General features: G+C 36.7%; 1 protein-coding gene across 2 annotated transcripts in view; it reads right to left on the minus strand.

Moving 5' to 3' along the window:
- The window catches only part of Cps1 (carbamoyl-phosphate synthase 1), a 116402-nt gene that overhangs the window by 36898 nt on the left and 63370 nt on the right, over positions 1–16134 (minus strand). For both annotated transcript variants that reach the window (XM_076931724.1, XM_034498207.2), the window contains 2 exons: positions 15236–15354; positions 616–757 (listed from right to left, as the gene is read on the minus strand). In XM_076931724.1, coding sequence (XP_076787839.1) covers positions 616–757; positions 15236–15354 — 261 coding nt within the window. The remainder of the gene's footprint in view (positions 1–615; positions 758–15235; positions 15355–16134) is intronic.

Here is a 16134-nt window from a genome sequence, read left to right on the forward strand (position 1 = left end):
GCCTTAAACCCACGGAGAAAAGTCAATAATTCTAAAGGACAAAAAGCAGCTGGTGGTACTTTAAGCCAAAACACTCCTTCCACTTAAAAAAAAAAAAAAAAAAAAAAAAAAAAGAGGCAACCAAATGGCATACCTATGAATGTTCGTGTGTGATTGTCATGAATGCTAGATGAGATCATTATGTCCAGCCACACCACGATGAATATGAATGAACCATAATGATGGGGCACTTAAAATAAAGTATTGACCTTTTAAAAAGTTAGTGCCCAAAGAGATAATGATTTTTTTTCCAGAGGCTCAGCCCCTGCGCTAACCCATATACTATTGCACCAAGATTTCTGTCACTACATATATGTGTAGACAAAGGTCAAAGGCAGAGATAATTTTGGTTACTGTATTTAAAGTGTAGAAATCATATTTTCTTTATATCCCACTGCCCCTTTATCTTTGTCCCTTTATGCACGAGTCACCCCTGTGTTGAGTGAACCTAACAACGTGATGGGCATCAAGCAAATAAATGAAGTCGTCTTCTAAGCACACTTCGTTAATGGTAATTTTGAGATGATCCCTACATGTCAAAACAGATATTCTTGATAGAAAGAGATATTGCATTACCTGTTTAACCCAAGGGTGGATGTTTTTCTTTAGTCTCAGCTCCCTTGTCTGGGCTTCAGTCAGTCCTAAACATTTTGAAATCTGCTTGTCTGAGAACCCAATCTCTTTGGCCTTTCTCAGGGTTTCTTCTGTAACAGACTCGCTGGGATTTAATAAAAAAGAAAGATTTAAGTTTAAACCAAACACAACCACTGAATGAAACAGTGAATTGTTCCATTTCAAATGAACTAAAAATGCTCTTATATTTCATCTCCAGAATATTCATATCTCTTTTCTTTCAAAAATTCATAAATATATATTCTTCAAACCATTGGGAGGCCTCCGGCATCAGCAATACTGACATTTCTGTAAACTTCTCTCTCTGTCTCTCTCACTGTTGCTGTCTCATTGTCTCTGTCTCTCTGCCTCTCTGTGTCTCTCTCTCTTTCTGTTTCTCTCTTTCTCAGTCTCTCTCACTGTTGCTCTCTTTCTCTGTCTCTCTATGTCTCTCTCTGTCTCTCTGTCTCTCTCCCTTATCCCTTTAAAATCTTATGTTTATGGTTCTAGTGAATTTTTCTCTTCAGTAACAACTAGGGACTTCCTTTTATACAATTAGCCTTCCCACCCTGTTTTATATCCATTGCAACTGGTGCAACTTTTGTCAAGGCTTGGCCTTTGTCACCTGTTCCAATCAGACCATATTCTCTCCCTCTGTGTATTTAGCCACTTTCATGGGATCTATTAGCCGAGTGGTATAATGATCCTAAATTTGTGGCTTCTTTTTCAATGTTGGACTTTTACTTTATGTCTTCATCTGTGTGAAACAGGAATCTATAGGAACTCGGTTTTCCAACATTACACAAGACTGCATATTCTCTCCACAAACAGCTCATTTATCAGATTATTCCCAAAGCCTAGCACATGATCTGGTCCACAGACAAATAATTATTAAATAAATGAAATTATTAGTCTAATTTTCAGTGTAACAGAAAAAATACAAAAGTGATTAAAGCCATCCTTTTACCTAAATTTCAAAACCAATAGAAAAATAATTGGTAAAGAATCAAGGTGCATAAAATAAAATGCTACTGTGAACCATCTATTGCCTGATACCCAAGGCCTCCTTCCAGCAATAGCTGACATGATAAAATTAAATTGCAATGGCTAGTTATTTAATACAGTAAAACTGAAATATACAGCTGTGATATTAAACGATCTAACTCATAGTAAATAAAACATTTCCACAAAACTGGAATAGTGTATAGTTAAGGAGGAGGACAAGTCATTTGATTCAGTAGAATAGCTCCTGGTAAATTACCCGTGTTTTGGTAAATAACCCCAGCTCAAATTCAGACACGCAGCCATAATTAAACCCACATGATGTTTGGGGGAGGGAAGGAAAGAAAAGAAAGAAAGAAGGAAAGAAAGAAAGAAAGAAAGAAAGAAAGAAAGAAAGAAAGAAAGAGGGAGGGAGGGAGGGAGGGGGAAGGAGGGAGGGAGAGAGAGAGAGAGGAAAAAAGAAAGAAGAAACAAAGAAAGAATGAAAGCAGGCATGGAGCTGAAGAGATGAGGCTAATAGCATTAGGAACTCTTGCTGCCCTTGTAGAGGACCTGGATTCAGTTCCAGGACACAAATGGAGACTCACATCAGTGTGTAACTCCTGTTATAGGACATCCAGTGTCATATTCTGACCCCTACAGGCACCAAGTAGGTACATGCATGATGCACATATACACATGCAGCTAAGATACTCATATGCATAGAATCGAAGTAAATATTTTTTAGAATACACATGAGGAACTTTGTGAAGAAAGAAGTAGGTCAACAAGAGCAGGAGCGGATAAGAGAGGGTCATAGAAATGATAAAAGTCATTAAATATACCATGTACATGTTAGAAATTGTCAAAAAAAATAAAATTTTAAAGTATTATCTTAAAGTAAATTATTTCAAAATGCAAAGGAACAGTATAAACATTTAAATAGATCATTTAAAATTTTGTTCAATATAAAAGTGTTACTATTAAACAACTGTAGTAAATGCCACAAACGAAGTGTTAAAATAGGCACGCTGAACATTTTGTACATTTTGTGTCCGTACTGTGCATTTTAACATGAAACATATGCTCATTGTCCACAGGACACATTTGAGCTTTTGAGGCTGTTACCTAAAGCTCTGTTCTGTGTATTGTCTTCAGTGCCCAGACATTATTCTAGGAAAGGTAGATATTTATCAATAATTATTTCATCCTCTTCCATGGCTTAAGTCAAAGACAGCCAGTTCTAACCGATTTGTATCATATAAGTTTGCTTTCTTATATCTTGGAGACCTCCCTCTGAACATACTAGAGACTATCTACAAGAAGAACTCAATTATAACTGTATTAGAAATAAAATTATTTTCTTTCAAATAAAAAAGAATATAACTGAATTAAATCATTTGCACTTTATGTTTTAATTTATAACTTTTAATTAGTTGTAAAAAAGAGACAAGTGTGTGTGTGTATGTGTGTGTGCGTGCGTGCGTGCGTGCATGCATGCGTGTGTGTGTGTGTGTGTGTGTGTGTGTGTTTATGAGTGCTGTTTCCCTAGGCTTTAGTATCAGTTTTGCTGTAGATTATTTCTGTTTTGACTTTCCCAAGTCAATTTGTTTTCCTGTTGGACCTAAAGCCTCTTCTGTCATTTCTCCCAAAACCTTGAATTTGTTGTTTAACTGCTACTTAGAGTTTTAACATACCCAAGTTTTGATATGTATTTCATCATGGCAATGCATTTTCTGAGAAAATTGTTGAACTACTGATATTTCTATTGTTACACACTGAGATACATCAAGCCCTTTGCTACACACTCAAGAACTGTGCTGTCCACGATGCAAGTCACTATCCCACTGGTTATTTAAATATAAAGGCTTTTTCATAAACTTAAATTTTACATCCATAGTCATTCACCTTTCAATTTGCTTGATAGCCATACAAAGCTATCACCCACTCTATCCAACAATATACAGAATATTCTTTCTAGAAATTTCTACTGGAAAGTGGTGCCCAAGGAAGTAAGAAAGAATATTTGACACAAAGGAATGGTGTGGATCTGAAATAACTCACGTAGAGATAAGCTGCATGGGGTAACGTTAAAAAAAAAAAGTGAAGTGCAGGTGGTTGCATGTGAGAAATACTACAGCAGCAAAAGGCTGAGAAAATAAACGTAAAGGTATTCAGCTTTATAACCATGAAGGGTGGTGATGGACAGTCTATAAGTAAGGGCAACCATATCCAAAGTAACCTAGAGCAGCCATGTTCATGGCAGACATGAAAATACACTCAGAGTCTGTAGCAAGAAAGTGCACAGGAACCTGACCAGGGACAGCAGAGCAGGTCACTGTTGTGTTACCTGTGCTTCCAGGCTTAGTGAATCTGTGCATGTTTCAGGAGTGAGCGATGGGAGATAAAATCCAAAATGTCTACATACAAAGAGGCCTTAGTGTGTTAGAGATGGAGAAACAGCCATTAGTGTGCCTGGAGCTCTTCTGAAAGGTACCCCTACATGTCATCCCAGGTGAGAATTTTGCAATAAATGCATCAAGCTAGATGCACAGTGCAAACTTTAGGATAACAAGCTGATTCTTAGGAGAATTTTATAGTAAACAAATGAACTATTTTAACATTGGCTATCCAGTAACTAGATCAACAACAGACATGATGTTTTGGCATGTCTTGAAAATTAGAGCTCACTGAACCAGACTGATTATTATATGAGTGTTCATAAATGTGAATGAAGGCAAATACTAGACAGCTGGGATTGTCTGAAGTCCACAAAAAAATTTTATAAGATTCCACTCGAGGCCTCTCTGCTATTAATTTCTACTTTTAGACATGAAACATTATAAAGCAATCTTCAGTCATCTTCGGTGAGAAATGTGGGATAATTCTGACCCACTGTGACAATTACAAAAACAAAGTTAGGTTAGATCCCTTCCCAAGCTGAAAGCTTCCTGATAGCAAGTAGACCAACCCCCAAAGCAGAGAGCAGACTCTCTCTGTCCCCCACTGCTGTCACTTCTGAGCAAAACAAAATTGGCTGACATGTTATCCTACTCGGAAGAAAACTGACTTTATTCCAACCTGTTCTGATACAAACCTTCATTTTGTACCCCCAATACAATAAGGAGAAGAGATGGTTTATAAGACATGATTTATTAGCTTAGTGCCAGTGAATCAGACAAGGTTAAACTTCCTCAGAGCTCAGGATAAGTAATCATAGCTAAATAGGTAGTTCTCAACCTGTGGGCTGCAACCTTTTTTGGTCAAAAGACTCTTTTACAGGGGTCACCTAAGACCATCGGAAAACACAGAGATTTCCATTACGATTCATAACAGTAACAAAGCTACAGTTATGAAGTAGCAACAAAACCAATTTTATAGTTGAAGATCACCGCAACACGAGGAACTGTGTTAAAAGGTCACAGCATTAGGAAGGTTGAGAACCACCATCCTAAATGACCAAGAAGCTCTAACAGCCTCAGGTGCACCTCCTCCTTTCCTGCCCACACCTACACTCTTCTAAACAGAACCTTCCAGCATCATCACAAGAACTTGGTTTTTACTTTTGCTTTTCCATTTTCTTTCTTTTATTTCTTTTTCAAACTAGTTAGAATTGTATTTTAGGGAAAGTAACAATTTTATTTTTCCAAAGGAAAATAAAAAATCTTCATTTGGAGCATACACAAAGTACAATAATTGCTAAAAGAAATATAAATGCTGAATTTGTATTCAAAACTGTGTTTTGAATCCTCAGTGGAGAATGCTCCATTTATGTTATATTATAAATCAAGGGAGTATTATACCCCACTAGGAGAGTGATCAGTTGAAGAGAACACGGCACACTAAAGCACAGGGGTTTTGAAACACGTGCAATAAATGATCCTTCTATTATTGGATACTTGTGTGTGTGCTGGAATCAGGTTTATTTTCACACCTTTAAACATATGTATATTAAATCTATATAACAGAGCTACATCTTCTAAAATATGCTATAGGTTCGACTTTTATTTGCCCAACCTGCTTTTCTTTTCAGAGTTCAAAGGTGAAGTCTTCAAAGTCTGGACTCGGATCTTATCATAGCAAAATCTACATGACAAACAATGTCACACCTCATGCCTGGGACACAGCGCTCTCAGAGTCCCCAGCGTCTCTCTACTTAGCAGCGCAGAATAAACGAGTGAAATTTTAGGAGATAAAACATCTTAAATCAAGACAATGGGAGTTTTACACACTCCGCTGTAATCTTTTACTGGTTAGACATCATGGCTCAGCTGCCTCGTGTCTGTTCTCTAGGTTATAAACAATGCAAACTCCCCTCTCTCTTTCTCAGACTCCCTGTGCAGATCTTGTTGTTGTTTAAAATTCTACCCTGTAATCTCGGAGACTTCCCCCACTCACACTTGGTCTTCAATAATGAATGATGAAAGGAAATGGAATAAGTTCTCCTTAATGAGGAAATTTTCACCTGGCTCGAGGAGCTGGGGAAATCTATTAAGGGACTGGAAGAACGCCTGCAGCATCGCAATTACCAGGGGAGCTTTGCTCTCACGGGGTCCCCCTCTGCCACTTGACTGCTTTCCTCTGATCCACCAACTCACTAGCCATACTAAACAAATTTCCCTCCATATTGCACGAGCTCTAATGTGAAAATAAGCACTTTACTCAGCCTACAATTATGAGATGGACCTGCAATTTTTATTATTTGTCCTTTCTCTTAGGAAAAACAGAAGGCAGAAGCTGGGAGCTCTTGTGGTACTCAGTAAATGACCCCAGGTCTAATATGAGCAGAGAACTGAGTGGCTCGTTCTCATCCTGCAAACCCTCGCCTACTTCTCCCCTGGGTTTGTGCAACATTGCTAATAATTTTTGGCATGTCCAAATATTAATACTGTGCTGTAATCATACTATCACCACTGGTGGGAAGATTATTTCTCATCTCATCTTTTTCCTTTGGGGAAAGAAGCCATGCCTATATCCTTAAGAGGACTACAGAAGATACTTTGCAAAATCATGAGTGGTGTTCAGAAAAGCAAAAGACAAAAGAGGCAACCACAAGCTGCAAGTTATTTGCCTCTCCTCATTTCTGATATTATCATGGCATGTTCCTCTGTAGCAATGGGGCCTTTAAATGAATGTCACACCTTCATCTTTGCACATGATACACAGGGCAGACATGAGCCACACTAGTGTCCATAAGAAAGCACAGCATCTTGAAAGTGATCTAATGCAACCTGAGTCAAGCTGGCATTCATGATGCCATAGTATCTAAAGTTCTGGTTCTCAACAGACGGCATTGTGCAAAACTGTACTTCAGTTGAAAGACAGAAACTATACTCTCAGCTCCAAAACTTCATGAGGAATCAATACTGCTGTAGATATTTTAAATAGTCTATTTCTAATTTCTTTATTATATATTATTACCTGTCTTCCTTTTTATAATTTTCTGTTTATTTTTGTGATGCTGGGGATTGAATCCAATGTCTTGAGCATGCAAATAAATATATTACCACTAGTTTACATCCTCTGCCTTATCTTCATTTTTAAATACATTTTAGAATCCCTGGTTATTCAGAAATACTATGATATTAGTTTCAATCTGTTAAGGCCACTCATACTGTGTTAAATTTAATAATGTAATTTTCCTATGAATATTAATACCAAAGTACTAATTATTACCATGTGTGGTGGTACATGCCTCCCGTTCTAGGGAGGTAGAAGCAGGCAGATCTCTGCGAACTTAAGGCCAACCTGGTCTACAGAATGACTTCCGGAACTGTCAGAGCTACATTATAGAGAGACCTTGTCTGTATGCTCACACACCTCTGCCCCCTTTGTCTCTTCCTATCCTACATTGCATTCTTGCATACAGCCCTTGAGGCAGGGATGAACATAGTTTTCACTCCTTGAAAATGGACAATAAAATTCTGAAGTGAATGCTCCCAGGCATTTTGGGTACCAATATGAGGCATAGTTATTCCTCCAGCCTGTCTCTGTGACTTTATGTACTGTAATGGCATCGCAGGCATTACTTACCAGGTAAGGATACCCTAGGGGGCAACGTTCTCTATAATTTTGCCAGTATGATTTTCATTCTCTATTGTATTTCCCACACCTCAATGTGCAAGAGGAGGCTCGTGCACTATTTTAAATATATACACATTAGTAAGTATGTTAGACGTTACTATTAATAAAGCAAATGTTGTAAAAGATATCCTCTGAGATCTCCGTGCCTTTAAAACTTCTGTTTACGTCTTCTAAAGATGGCCTTTGGGGCTTCTTCCCTGTCAGGCTGCCTGCATGTTCCCCCAGAAGAGTTCTAGAAAAGGGCATGTTCATTACAATATTTCTGCTCTAAGTGAGGTCAACTATTCATGCAGGAAAACATGCAGTTCACAACATGACAGCTGAAAAGACCTGATCTCCAACTGTCTGTTTAAAAGCTGTGTCTCTAAAACGCTTTGAAAAAGAGTCATTGACTAGACATGAAGGCAGGGGTACTGAGTTGGAGTCCTTGACTTCGCCTGACTCACCTGACATAAAGGATGACAAGCACCATGGTGTGACTCAGTTTCACCAGCTACAAAAAGTAGGACCATGCTATTTCCCCACTGTATCATATATAATATCAATGTGCTTTAAGGTCTCATAAGAAATATAGATGTCTTCATTATAAAAAAAAATCCCCGGTTTGCCTCAACCTTCTTTACCAAGTAAACTGGCTCTGTTAGCACATTTGAAATATTCATGAAAATTTCTCATCGAAACTTCAAAAATGGGGCCAGGTACCATGGCACATGCCTTTCTTTAATCCCAGCACTTGGAAGGTAGAGAGAGGCGGATTCCTGAGTTTGAGACCAGCCTGATCTACAACTTGAGTTCCAGAACAGCCAGTGCTACAGAGAGAAACCCTTGTCTCAAGAAACAAAACAAACCAAAAACAGCCAAAAACGTACATTTTTGAAGATGTAGGTTTTTTTTTTTTTCCAGAAAAATAAAATATAAATGTTGCCTATTCTCAAAAAATAATACAAACTTCATCCTGAAAGTATTCTAGTCCTCGGTGCTTGCATATATATGATCTCTATTTAATGATACAAAACAATTAGATAAATCTTATTTTATTAGTAAATGGCTCATCCAGAGCCTTCCTAGATAATTAGAAAAAAATGGAACCTAACGATGCTGCTTTATAATGTCTCTTGCCACAGACAGCTTCTTTCTTGGACTATCCATCTTGCAGTTAGTAATTTGGTTGGTTATTTTAAGCAACTGAGGATCATGTGTTTTATTTCCTTCTCCCTCCCTTGCTACAACTGAGAAATTTTGATTTTTATTAAGACCAATACTGTTTCTGTATTTAATTGGTATATTATCATATAAATTTTTCTAATTGCTCACTTTATGCTGATTCCCAAGGAAGTATAAGATAGATAGATAGATAGATAGATAGATAGATAGATAGATAAGGCTAAATCCTTCGTATACATTCCAGGATTTGTGCTCTTCCTTAGGATGGTCAACTCTGTTTTATACTCTTACAAATCAAGGGAAGGCCTTACTATGAAACAACTAATGGAAACGTGTAGTAAGCAAGTGGGATGGCTCTGCAGGTAAAGGGGCTTGCCACAAAAGCCTGAAGACCTGAGTTCAATCCCAGCATCCACAATGGAAAGAGGAAACTCTTTCTACTCTACTACTCTAACTACACACACCATAGCATGTGCTTTTACTCACACATAAGCACACACATGCACACACGTACGCACACAAATAGCAAATTTTAACTTAAAATGTATATTAAGACATTTGCATATTTACTATGATCTCTAGCGGAATTTGTCATTTAACTTTGAAGGTATAGAAGCATTCTTAAGATTCTAGTATGAACAAGATATTTTACTCAAAAGCTTGTCAGAATGGCATTTCGATAATTCACGTTATGTTATATGTATTTCTCAATATTAATTTTACATGTCTGAAAAATCAAAAGCCTTAAGTTGATTAAAAACCACATATACTCAAAGTATATAAGCATGAATCTATTAATCATCAATAATTAATAGCTTATTTATATTGTCAGTATGCCTGATCACAGCATGATGGAATAGGCATTTACCTGATATCATTTTTATTAATAACCATATTCATCTATTAGCAATTACTAATGAATATTTATTTGGTACCCATTGTGTACAAGGTCTTGTACTAGGTTCAGTATCATTTGTTGAAGAATAATTTTTAGTTATTAATTAATCTGTCTTCAGTGGGCTTATAATCTATACTTGAAAAGTTCACAATTATTGTCAAAATATGACATTCTTATTTAACTAATAAATAAGGTTTTCCCAGGAAATTAAATGTTTTGTGTAAATTTTTGTATCATGTATAATTAGATTATTAAAATTAATGGAGTCATATTACACCCATGAGATTACTCAAAATAACCTATCTCATCACATAATAAATAAAATCAAGTTAAAATATGATGCACTTTTGTATTAGTTCTGAGACATAAAATTTCCCATAACAATACTTCCGTTTTAAAGAAAAAGATCTTGTTTAAGTATTCATCAATTTTAATACCCTCAAAGAACTTCATAGCCAAGCAAGATGGCACACACCTCTAATGCCAGCACCTAGGAGGTAGAGACAGGAGCATCAGGAATTCAAGGCCACACTCAGCTACCTAGTGAGTTCAAGGCAAGCCGAGTCTTCCTGAAATACTGTCTCAGAAAATCAAAAGAACAAAGGAAAAATAGAAAAAGGAAATTCACTGTATAGATGGTTAGGAATATGAAGACTAAAGACACAGAATAGTAATATGTCATAACTGGAAAAGTGGATTTCCTGTCCTGTTCAACACTTCAAACATCACGTATTCAGCACCTTGCATATCAACCTAGTAAAATAAGAAGGGGCGTGTGTTATAATTAGGATTAAACTAAAAAAACTACAGTAAGTTGGTACTGCTGTAGTGTAATATAATATTCCCATTTCCTGGGAGTAAAATCAGAGGATTGCACTAAAGTATCCTACCCCCACATCCTGTTTCTACATCCAAAGGAATAAATAGCATCATAAATATGCCATTCCAAAAGTAAACAAATCCTAACAGGCAAGTACGTTATATTCATATAAGTTTCCCTGAGTTACTTCTATATTTAATGTTTTAAACTGGAAATTATAAATTAACACCAGAAACCAAACTACAGGCAGTTGCATTCTTACATGTACATTCTAACAACTCTTGGGTGACACTTTCCCTTGGAAACTTCAATCAAATGTAAGCATGAAGTGTTCTTGTCTGATTTTACCATGCCTTGTGAGCAAGTTAAGTAAAAAGTCAATAGAAACTAGCATGTCTAGGAGAGAGCACTCAAAGGGACTGTTCCAGCTAAGGTGACACCTGCATTATTACATCAGCCAGAAGTTGGTGGCTGCAGGGAAGTGGCTGACTTTACTGAGCTCAATTTACCACCTGAATGCCCAAGCAGAACTCACCAGGCTTGCCTGAGATTGTTTCCCTAAGCAATAGGCATGCCTGTGATTTTTCAGCACCCACCAACATAGTGAAGTTCAGGTGGAAACCGGGCCCTTGAAAACCGTACTTTTCCCTTCTTTGGTTCATTCATTATAGCAGTAAGGAGAGATAACAAAAGGAAGCAAATTATCATATTATTCATATTATCAGAATTGGTGTCCCATAAAAAAATCATAGAAGCCCATAGAATATTGGATAAAAGTAATTTCTGTATTTTCATAAACCAATAGCAAATTTACATCAATCATTCGTAGAGAAAGAAATCCAAACCTTAGCTTCTAAAATCTAATCTATAACTCACTAGGCATATACACTACTTTAGAGCATCTAAAATGGTGAAAAACAAATTCATTTAAACAGTTATCTCCAACATGACTAACGTAAGTAGTATCGTGTGATGTGAAAGTCAGGGGGGCAAAATAGGCTGTTCCAGGAAAATGGCAATCGCCATAACTGGTGGGAAAACTTCCATCTGCTAACGTAACACAGACAGGCTGTTTCTTCTTTAAAACACTCACTTGAAGGAAAACTGAGAGGCCTCGTGCAGTTTGTTGTGGCCAGGTATTTTATGTAAATCTCTCTAAATTATACGGGTGTAACAACATCCCTGAAGTGGTATATTAGAAACAGCGAATGAGTCCGAAAGAATAGTGTTTGAAAACACACAATTTCTGAGCAGCCGACAGAGGATACTGAGGCGCTCATAATTTTTCTGACCTGTTTATATTTCTTTAAATATTATGATTGCCTTTCAGTTGAAAAATTTTCCACTCAATTTGATGCTATATATAAAATGTTTGGGACACAAGGTCCCAAGGTATTTCCTGTTCCCAAGTGAACCTATTTATATTTCATTACAGCAATATCATCCCGGCTAACGGATCTTTGAGCCCATTTTTGTCGGGCCATTGCTAACACAATGAAAATGATTATCATAGGCCCTGCTATATGGAATTAAAAGCTAGTGTGCCTCTAGTGGCAGATGTAACTCTGGTGGAGGCGTTTATTACATGTAGTCTTAGTTCCTCTAGATGGTATCTAACACACCTGTAAACTATAAACATACTCGTGTCTGTACGTGTGCACATTTAATTCCTCTAGAACTTAAACAGTCTTAACTTCTCAAACTCCTTACCCTCTATCAATGTGTAATAATCTGTTTTATGCAGTTAATAGGTAATTTTGTAAGTACTAGACCTCTAAATTCCAATTCCAATGCGCACGCGCACACACACACGCACACGCACACGCACACGCACACGCACTCATCCTGTATGACAACACATCACCTTCAGTAACGAGAAACTTCTCTCTCGGAGCCTAAACAAAGATTTGTTTAGGCTTTCACGTCAGTGGTGTTACCTTGCATTGATTAATGACAGTGTACCATTTGTAAATTCGATGAACTGCCTAACATGTTCTTCATCAGCGATAAATAATTAAAGACAACATGAAAGTCAGTAAACACAAATGGAAAGGAGGAAATTTTTCTGAAGCTGCCTAAATAACGGCTATCCCCTAAATTAGTAAAAATGGATATTGTCATCAAAGTGTCATATATGTCACCATTTCTGTGCTCGTGGGTTGGTGAAACAGTGATCAGAACTGAGTTTTGAAAGGGAGACACTCAAATTTGATGGTCACAACACATTTTCACATCAAATGATCACACCTATGATGGCTGGATCCGATCCCTTGGTGTAATCCCCCCCCCCCCCCAGAAATCTATGCGAAAGTTGCAAAAGGATTTAAGCACATGGGCGCCAGAGATATGCAGTGGCAGGAAAAATTTGGAGTCCTGTGAACATACATCAAATAAATAATTACCTCCTGGGCCGACATCCAAAGTCAGATTTTCCAACACAGGAGCCATTAAGGATTTAGAGCGATGTAAACCATAAACAAATGTGAATGTAAAAAAAAACAAAAAAAAAAAAAACAAAAACAAAAAAAAAAAAAACAAAAAAAACTGGTCTTTTCAACCCTTATCCAAACTGGCAACAAAGTCTACTCCTTGATGTCAACTGATGATAAGGGGTTTCTATTATTTTGGGAATTACGCATAATTCTAAACTAAATCTTTCTGGACATTTAGAAGTTTCTAAAGACGTAAAAGATCCTGTGGCCCGGGATAAAGGTAAGAATGATCAAAACTGGACCAGGAAACTTGAGTCTCAAGTACTTAGAATCAGTCAACTTTTATATCCTTTTGCTCTCAGACCCTTATAAGCCATAGAAGGGTCAAGACAGTGACCAAACACTCTCCTTATTTATGTAACATTTACAACAGGCACATCGCTATGTGCTTAAATCAGTGAACCTCCGAAAGAGATTGAACAATACATACAGTATCTCTCAGATAATACAAAATTTAGGATTAGTGACATTTGAGTCTCACTACAGGTGTTCGGATTTCATGCCATAATAAGCATCAAAACTATTTACACAGGCTAGATAATGCTTTTGAACCTTTAAAATTATTACAAGCTCTGAGGTAGCTTTATACAGATCATTATGAACAAATAAAAGAATATTTAATTATGAGTATGCTTATATAAGAAAATGGAAAGTAAAAGTGTCAAATTAGCATCAAGCACATGCAACAGAATCAGTAGAGATACTTTAAGTCGCCTACAGCAAGGGGTGTTCCTCCAAAGACCTTTCCTTTTTTTCTACCAAAATGTGCTTTTTTTCCTGCTAAGTTGTAATCTTAATGTGACTTCTAGCTGCAACAAGAACTATTCAATTAAAACACGAAGGTGCTCTCCAACCCCCGTGCCCGCAAATTATAACGTATAGCAAACGCACACTTCGATCACAAGAGCATCTGCTTTTCTTCATTCTAGGGTTGTTTGACGCACTGCGCGTTTCTAGCGCCCCCGTGTGGTTTCACTGGAGTGCTTTCATAAACCTTTGAAATCTGTTGCCTAAAACTGAGCAGTGGAACAGACTATATATATAATTCAACATGGAAGTTTCGCTGGTCTCATAAACCAAGAAAAGAAACCCTAAGTCAGCAAAACCCTTAGACAAATGTATAGGTTTCATCTCTGTCTTACTTGCTGACTACTGTTCATTTTACACAAGCTCTTAAAAGGATAGCTACAGGCAAGGGTGACCAGTCTCATCCTTGTTTTGCAAAATCCCTGTGTACAAAATCAAGAATTTAACATGGATAAAACCCCCTTCCAGATCTCCCATTATCCTCAACATTTTATGTAATTAAATTGTCTGCATTTCCCCAAGTCATTTGAAAATACCGTATACTACCAAAACCTCCTTTCTCTAAATATATCCCTAGGCTTAGAGACAAGATTTTTTTCCAACATAAGTGCATTTCAGTATATTAGGGAGAGAAGCTAAGAAGCACCTTACATCTTAATTTGGTAATAGATACTACTCTTCTCAATGATGTATGTGTAAAACCTGTCTAAGCCAGAGACGACCCAATAGGCAGTCTTCAAACAAAAATTAAAAGGATACATTTTAAATATCTGACATTCTAAATATAAAATGAAATTTATAAATAATTGTCCATGAAAAAAATTAAAATGTAAATTAGAGATAAAGAGGTTATTAACAGACATATGAGGATGGTTCATTTATATGCTGAACTAAAAGTCTCCATGTTGATAAAATCAGTAGAATACAAGGAGAATAAATTCCCTGTCGATGTGCAGCAATTTGTAGGTTAATATTAAAAGCAGAACTAGGGTTCAAAACTGAAAAAGAAAACGTACATAAAATCAGAATGCTATTTGTTGAATTTTTGTTAACAATATGTAAACCAGTGAATATTGATAAATGTACTCCAGCTATTCTGAGCACTGACAACTTAGTTTGAACCATCGCAGTATTTGACATCACCAATGAAAGTATAAAATGATTCAAAATATTAATAAATGTTTTTCAAAACATAATATGTGAGACACTGACAGTTGTCTCCTTTCCCAGTATTGGCATCATTTAGCTCACTGAGGCAGACTGTTGGCCAACTGTATAAAAGGACAACTAAGTCATTGCACTGAAAATATATAGAGTGGTTCAAAGCAATCCTCTTACCTGTTAAGCCCTTTCAGTGTCTTATCCATGTTTAAAATGTCACGCATCTTATACAAAAACCACTTGTCGATGGATGTGAGCGTCACAATCTCATCAAGGGACATGTTGTTTTCCAAGGCCTGCCGGAAGAAGAACAAACACTTTCCATGGCAACCATTTTCTAAATGTCTTGTTTAATTGAAAACAAACAGCCATTCCTTTCTGCATTCTTTAGAGAGACTGGGGCCAACCTACCTCCTGAGATATTAAACTGAATCACTGATGTTCCTTGAAATAAACTTAGGATTCTGTTAACTGCACCCACAAATGTCATACAGAGAAAGTACAAGAGTGATGTGTGCTCTCAACAGCCTTAACAGGTCCTGTCTCCTCCTCCTTATTTGGCTAGGATACTATTTACTAAACTATATATTGGGAAATAAAAAGAATCTAATGACATTATAAACCTACTCTTGGCAGTTCCTATCATTTTCTTAAGTGTACTTTAACAATCGCAAAAACGAAGTAGTAACTATTCACTGAGCTGGATGTACTAGCAAACTACATAACCCCCCAAACCACACCTTCCAGGCCAAAACATGCACATTGTTATTATTCATATTTATACAAATGTACATAGATCCAGTGAACAATAATAGACATATAATATCGATTTCAAAACTATTTTAGAATGATACTTTATATTTTTAAACTCAGAAGAAAAGTGCAACTAACTAGTAACTCTGATGTTATATTCAACTCATAAAGTTGAGTTTTCTTAAATCTTATTTCTGCTATAGGAGAGTCCATGATTGTAAGCTTTGAGTTATAACTAACATGGTTCACAGTTCACGTGACTGGAATAACACCTAACGAAAACACTCAAAGCCATGTTCATTTTTTAACTTTATTTATATTAC

Source organism: Arvicanthis niloticus, chromosome 3 (genome assembly GCF_011762505.2).
Source record: "Arvicanthis niloticus isolate mArvNil1 chromosome 3, mArvNil1.pat.X, whole genome shotgun sequence".
Classification (NCBI taxonomy): domain Eukaryota; kingdom Metazoa; phylum Chordata; class Mammalia; order Rodentia; family Muridae; genus Arvicanthis; species Arvicanthis niloticus.